At 55.9% G+C, this 7,277-nt stretch overlaps 1 protein-coding gene across 1 annotated transcript in view; it reads right to left on the bottom strand.

Annotated features, from left to right (window-relative positions):
• Nucleotides 1–6,637, bottom strand: part of TNRC6C (trinucleotide repeat containing adaptor 6C) — a 28,021-nt gene extending 21,384 nt beyond the window's left edge. Inside the window, 8 exon segments of the mRNA XM_061570014.1 lie at nucleotides 837–894; nucleotides 1,760–1,840; nucleotides 2,498–2,682; nucleotides 2,890–3,093; nucleotides 3,572–3,869; nucleotides 3,872–4,128; nucleotides 4,594–4,913; nucleotides 5,103–6,637. Coding sequence (XP_061425998.1) covers nucleotides 837–894; nucleotides 1,760–1,840; nucleotides 2,498–2,682; nucleotides 2,890–3,093; nucleotides 3,572–3,869; nucleotides 3,872–4,128; nucleotides 4,594–4,913; nucleotides 5,103–6,490 — 2,791 coding nt within the window. The 5' untranslated portion in view covers nucleotides 6,491–6,637.
• Nucleotides 6,638–7,277: the final 640 nt, after the last annotated feature.

The raw sequence follows: 7,277 nt of genomic DNA on the forward strand, positions 1-7,277 counted from the left end.
GAACTCTCATTGGGGAGGGGAGGTGAAGAGGGGGGAAACCACTCAATTAAAATGTCATATGATGCTAAACCCAATAGCATCCGACAACAGTGATCTGTTACATTCAGTATTTCCAACCTGGGCTACACAAACGCACTGTATGCTTTCCATTGCATGTATGTGTATGCAAGGTGTGATTGTGCATGCAGTGTGCGCAGAGGTGTACTGTGTATGCACGCAAAGTGGTATTTTGTAACACAATTGTGGTGCACATACCCAAAGGGCCAAAACGTGAAATGGCCTGCAAAAATTAACACCTTCAAATTTGTAAAAGATAACACTTTTTTAAAATTGAGTATTGCAACGTGTTTGCATACAATATATGTGTATGAAAATAATGTATTTCCATGCAGGTATGTGAATGTAGTGGGTATGCATCATGGCCAGAGAAAATGTTGTGGGTACATGCATGCAGGGTGTTGCATGCAGTGTGTATGCATTTAGAGTGTTGTGTGTGCAGTGTATGAAAATAGTGGGTGTGTGCATGCATTGCACAAGTGCATGTTATGTATACATACATAACATGAGCATGCAGTACGAATGCACGCACGCAGTGTGTGGGTGCATTATGTATTCACATAGCGCGTGTACCTAGTTGGTACATATGCACGTACTGTGTACACATGTAGTGGACGCGCGAGGTGTACGCAAGCACGTAGAATACAAGAATGCACACTGCACGTCTGCACATGCTGTGTACAGGTGCGTGACGCCACACAGTATAGGCGCGTGCAGTGCGCGAGCATTTCAATGCAGGCCTGGTGCCAGGGGGGAGTATGGTGAATGGGATGTCTTACTCATTGCCTTGTCCACATTCATGCCGTTTCCACGCAGAGCCTCCTCCGCGGGTTCTCGCTGCAAGGGAGACGAAACAAAAGCCTCAGCGACTCCCGAGAATCAACCGCCCGTGCCCGATTCACTCTGACGTGCCGCGTGTGCCTGCCCGTGTAAGCGCCTGCGTGTGGACAATGCGAAAATTACTCGTCGATTTGGTACCAACGTCTGGTTGATGAGTTTTCAGAAATAATTAGCAATTTCATTACACACAACAAATGCCTTTGCGTGCATTAGCTACACAGTGCGAGGGTTGTTACAATTTTTTTTACTTGCATTACGTAAATAATGTGGTTATCACTAAATTAACTTGTTTGTAAACAAATGAAATCGTGGCTTGTGCAAATTTTGGTGTGTAAAATTTGAAGGATTCTTTTGATGGATGGGCTGATATTTAAAGGCCAGTTTCAAGCAATATTGATCCGTGTATTGTTTTTATTATTTCACATGTTATAAAGCTGCGTGTGAAATCACTACACCCAGTACCAATGCACAGATGGCTAAGAAAAAAATGTAATTTACCGACTGAGGAAAGTCTCACTTAGCATTACAACTCCTTTAAAACAGCATCCCTTGCTCTGGGACATGTCGGCAATTCTATTCATTAGTGTGTGGCCTCATGAGGAAGGAAAACGGAGAACCTGGAGAAAACATTTGTCACGGTCATGCAACGTAGGTCGTATGAAGGGCACTGCTATGTGTCCGGCCTCTGTAGAAAACGGCAGCGAAATCCAGGCACACGTTTCAAACAATGCTGCAAAACCCCTCCGAGTCACGTGGGCGGGGAATACGGGGTTCGTCCCGTCAATTCGAGCGACTCCCCCCGATGGAGCAGCAATAAAGCGCACACAGCAAAAAAGCCCAAAAAAATAAGAAACGTCCTTACCGGGAAGCCAATGTCAGTAAGCTGCTTAATGAGTCTGTTCACCCAGACTTCCTCTTGCCGTGTGGAGTTCTTAATGGGTCCCTGCAAAAGGAGACACGGAGTCAACAACCGCGGCGTTCCAGAAACGAGAGCCGGGTCGTCGAATGACCCTCCCCCACCCAGCCCGGCACATCGTCACGTGGGCCCCGAGAGCAGCTAGGGGCCACAGCCGTCGTCGTCAGCACAGCCCTGGCTCCGAGGCAGCGGTGTTGTGCAAACACTCAGTATGCGCGCTGCTGTCGAGCATTGCATGCACAGCTAATTTGTCAACCAATCCTCGCTGTATGGGTCGTGGGGTTATTTGACCACACGTAACCTCAGAAGGAATGTAACGAGAGAGCTATGGAGATTTCCATTCACATTATGGGCATCAAATCATATGCAAGAATATTTTTTTTTGGATATTCCAATGCATTTATGGAATCTGTGCAGTCATCGTAGATAACACATGTAATGATGGCAAGCAGGGCAAAACAAAATCAAGATTCTAAAATCAAATCATGACAATTCATCGAATCATGGAATGGCATCCAATCATGACATCTCTTTGAGCCAATTTCCTTCCCAACGGCAGGCAATGGGGTCTACCGAAAAGGATACCAAGAGAAGGCATTTTTAGGAGAGGATGCCTGGAGCCATGATAATGTGACGCGAAGATGACTGCGATCAGCTTGTCTCAGCCAAGCACGACACGCTCACCTTGGGGCCAAGCCTCTTGCCGCCAGGGCCCCCCCAGTTGTTCGAGCCAGGGCCATATGAGGGCCCATCCTGGGGGGGTCCTCCCCCTCCGTGCCACACGCCAATCTCATTGCCATCCTCCTCCTCCCAACTCGAGTGGCGGCTGCCTGGCGCATCTGGGTCTTCCCGGCTCCCGCCCCAGCCGCCTGCAACACGGACAGAGCAGACGGCAGAGCGCGTGAGATAACACGCGATGCCGCGAAACGAGCACCGACGCGCAAGACAAGACGGGACTTGCGTGCGCACAGTGCACACCCACGCACGTGCGCGCACATCAGAAGGAACCACAGGAATGTTCGCAAGTGAAACTGTGGCCCACCCTCGCTGCAGGTGCCCCCCCACTATCGCCCCACCTGGTTTGCTGGGTCCGCCCCAGCTGGAGTCGGGGTTGGCCCAGCCACCGCCGCCTGGGCCCCCACCTCCCACGCCACCCCCTCCTCGTCCACCTTCGCCCCCATTGCCGCCCTCGCGCGGACGTCCCCAGGCCGAGGTGCCGTTGTCTACGGGCGATGTGGGGTCACCCCACGAGCCCGAGTCCGTCTTGGAGTCACCCCATCCTGGAGATGACATGGAGGCCACGGGTCAGAGTTCACCAGGGGGATGGCACTGATGGAGCCCGCCGGCCATGGCACATGCACTGATGCTGTCCGGCATCACAAATGAGCCTTCGCTTTTAAAATATTAATGTCCTTTGACTACTCAGGCAAGTCTCACCAAGTCTGAAGACGTTTTCAAATGGGTCCTGTTGGGATTTTTTACCGTTTCTATAATTATGAACATTTGGTGCGAGTGAAAATAACTACTCAATCAACGGGGGCCACGTTAAAAGCTCCAGTACAGACAGATGCAATCCACTGCTGTACAGCAACCACCTGGCCACCTTATGGCCTCAAATCAAACCAATGTCTCACATTCACATACTAACCAGGCTCATCCAAGTTTAGTTGATTTGGTCGTAAGCCAAAATGTACCTTTAAAAAGTATTAATCATGAGTGCATTCCCTGTGGAGTGGCCGCGCAAACCCCATCACGCACCGCTGGGGGCGCTGGGGGACTTTCTCTCCTTGCCCAGGTCAGGTGGGGGGCCGCCGCCCCCTCCACCGCCGCCGCCGCCCCCTCCACCACCACCGCCGCCACCGCCCCCTCCAGCCGCCATGTTCTCCTTCTCCCACATGTTGACACCACGGTAGTTGTAGGCGGTGGGGTCGCCCCACGCGGCCGTGCCATCGTCCACCTCATTCTTGCGTCGCAGTGAAGGGGGTGACGGCTCCTCCCAGCCACTGGACTCAGCCTCGGCTTCCCGAGCCACTGCCGGGATCGGGCCTCCGATCCAGCCGGAGCCAGCGTTGGTTTTCCCTCCACCACTACCGCCACCGCCGCCGCCGCCGCCGCCGCCGCCACCACCACCGCTGTTGCCGCCGCCACCTGCCGCCGAGAGGACCGCCCCCTGGCCCAATGGGCCCTCCCGGGATACCGCCTGGCCCTGCCGGGCCTGGACCCATGGCACCAGGGCCACCCCAAGAGCCAGGGCCACCTAAGTCGGAGGATTCGGCCCACATCGGCAGGTTTGGCTTGGGGGGACCTTCCCAACTCTGCAAGCATACAACGACAACAGAGATTATTACACTGTCCACCGCTGGTGGGGGAGGAGACAACTACTGTTTGACAACTAGAAATCAAAGCTACGTATTTTGTTTTTGGGAATTCCAACACGTATCCCATGATTTTGGCAGAACTAATATAGAACTGTAACTGACACAAATTATCAATATATAACTTAATAAATGCTTTCATTAACTTAAATGCATTATTGCACAAGAAATAGGATAAGAAAATAATTCGGTAAAGATTTATGGTGGAAATAAAATCACACTGGCTGGGGTTACTCATGTCTGTGTTCTGGAAATGAAATAGGAACCCAAAACAGACTGCTAACAACCACATTATGTCACGATTCTAGTGGCGAGGGACCCAAAACTACAACCAGCTACAGAAGCGACATTGTGACATCAGTGCAGCGATGACAGCGATGGAAAAAGCCGGATGGAACATGGCACCTGTGGTCCTCGAGAGCCGTGCTTTGGGCTCCCCACTCCAGTTGTGAGGCCCGGCCTTGGCTCCGTTCCAGTTTCTCTCAGGGCCGCCCCCCTCCCACGGTTGAGGGGGCATGCTCTTCGATGGCTCCGCGCCCCCCCACTGGCTCATGCCAGGCTGCGCCTGCTGCTCCCATCCACCACCTGAGCCTCCCCAGCCTCCGCCCCTGTCTGCACCGCCACCAGGACCTTGTTTGGGGCCATCTCCTCCGCCCCAGCCACCCTGCTGCGGCCTGCGTGGGGGCCCATCTCCCCAGCTGCCAGGGCCCTCATCGTAGCCACCGCTGCGGTTCCGGTGGGAGGGGAGTTCAGAGAGTCAACAACCAGACTAGGGAAGGCCAGAAAAGGACACTTTAAAAATAAATGCGCACAAATATTCACTCAACAAATAACTAATTGAAAATGCATTTAAAAGAACAATGTCACCACTCTCGGGACCATGATCCCTTATAACCGAACCCCCTATCGCTCACCGTGGTTGCGCCGCGCGCACACAAGGCCCAGCTGTGGGCACGACGCACCTGTTGTCCCAGCCTTTGCTCGCTCCCCAACCAGGGCCCGAGTGCTGGGGGTGATGATGGCCTCCTCGACTGCCTCCTCCTTCACCACCACCACCTCCGCCACCACTTCCGCCGCCGCCGCCGCCGCCGCCGCCGCCACCACCGCCGCCACCACCGCCGCCACCCCAGCCAGGTCCAGGGGCGGTGCCACCAACGCCACCAGCTCGCTCTACGCAGCCGTCTGAGGGCTTGGCATGAGCCTTCTCGCGTTCAAACTTCTCCACATCCCACTGGGTGTTCTGCTTGATGGGTGTTTGGCCCCAGCCAGCGTTGGACAGGACACGGGGGTCTACGTCCTTAGGGATGGGCAGGGTCTCGGGCCGTTCTGGCTCTGGGCCGATCGACGTGTCGTACTTCCCGCGGCGGCCGCGCCGTGCCGGAGCACCGCCGCTCCCCCTCTCGCTACCGCTGCCTCTGTCCCCTCCCCGGCCGCCACCACCGCCGCCACTGCCACCACGGCCCCCGCTGCTGTCCGAGCTGCCCTCGCTGCCTGTGTGGGCTCCGTTCCCACCGGGTTTCCCACCCCCCCATGAGTTCCCACATTCGCTGCCAGGGCCCGAGCCAGATGTTCCTCCTCCTCCACCACCTCCACCGCCACCTCCAGGACCACCAGCACCTCCACTGCTGCCACCACCCCACATCGCACCGCTGCCACCGCCGCCACCGGAACCAAACTTTCCGCCGCCCCCGTTATTGCCTCCTCCGTTACCTCCGCCATTGTTGCTGCCAACATTGCTGTTGCTGGAATGTTGTTGGCTAGAAGAGTCTCCGCTCCGCCACTCGCCCACAGCGCTGCCACCACCGCCGCCGCCACCACCGCCGCCGCCGCTGTTTGCACCGCCGCCGCCCCACATTTCAATTGGTCCGCTGAAACCAGAACTCGGCTGATTTGCTCTGCCCCAGCCTCCACCATCTCCCCAGGAGTCTCCGCCCGAGGTTTTATTTTTGTCCGAAATGTCTTTTCCGGCGTCCGAGGAAGGTCTCCCGTTGGCTTCGATGGACCTGCGAATTGGGAACAGAGCCCCAACCAGAGCCTCCATCACCGCTGGCAGCTCCGTCCCGGTCGTCCTGGGTTGGCGGCAAACTTGGCCCCCAACCGCCGCCCGTGCTCGGCGCGTCACTCGATCCGCCGGCGTTTCTGGTGCCGGCATCGCGCCCGGCGCTGTTGCTTGGTCCGTGATTGTCGGGGGCAATGGCTCCACCCCGGGGCGGCCCGTCGGATGGGCCGGTGGGATCGCGGCCTCGTCCCCCGCTCCCCCAACCGCTGACGGCGCCGCGCCCCGTGCCGCCGTGGCCCCCATTTCCGTTCCCGGCGGAGGAAGTGTGCATCTGGGCGGCACCAGCCGCAGGTGCGCTCAAGCCCGACCCCTCGCCGCCCCCCACTGAAGGCCACGCTGCCGAATTGGCGCTCGGAGAGGGAGTGCCGCCCCCTCCGTTACCCCATGACCTACTCCCCCCGTCGTGTTTCCCGTCGACCCTAGCCCCAAAGTCCCAGTTTCCAGGAGCACCGTTGCCGCTGGTACCGTGATTATTATTACTGTTAGTCTTAGTTCCACCACTGTTGCCGTTCGAGGTATTGTATTGGTTCAAGCTTGCTCCTTCATTGCGATTAGCTGACGACGCCATGCTGGTGCTCTCTGTGCCACGGCTAGCATCAGTCGCGCATTCCGGTGAGGTCGTGGTCGTTACTGCTGCTGAGGCTGCCTCAGAGTCCTTAGAGAAGGGGGCCGCCCAGCCGAGCCGGCTCTGAGTCACAGCGACGCGCGCGCAGGACGGGCCGTTCTGAGATGAGCGGTCCCAGCGCAGACTCTCATACTGGGCCGCCAGACTGCTGGAGCTTAGGTCTGGCAAGGGTAGGAAACAGAGGTGGAAACACAGAGGTGGAAATACGTTACCTCAGCGGCACAGAAGTTACCAACATCACGCAAAAACTTTCAAGAGTGGGTGTAAGGAAGCTCGTGGTTTAAAGAACGGAATAAATATAAAGTGGTTTATTAAGCGATACTTTCGAGAGTCTGTTAGCTGTCACAATGCCATTTATAAAACACAAATATAGGCTAAACAATATTTCCATATGTCACATGTACA

Source organism: Lethenteron reissneri, chromosome 44 (assembly GCF_015708825.2).
Source record: "Lethenteron reissneri isolate LAM-NWPU_2019-01 chromosome 44, ASM1570882v1, whole genome shotgun sequence".
NCBI lineage: Eukaryota > Metazoa > Chordata > Hyperoartia > Petromyzontiformes > Petromyzontidae > Lethenteron > Lethenteron reissneri.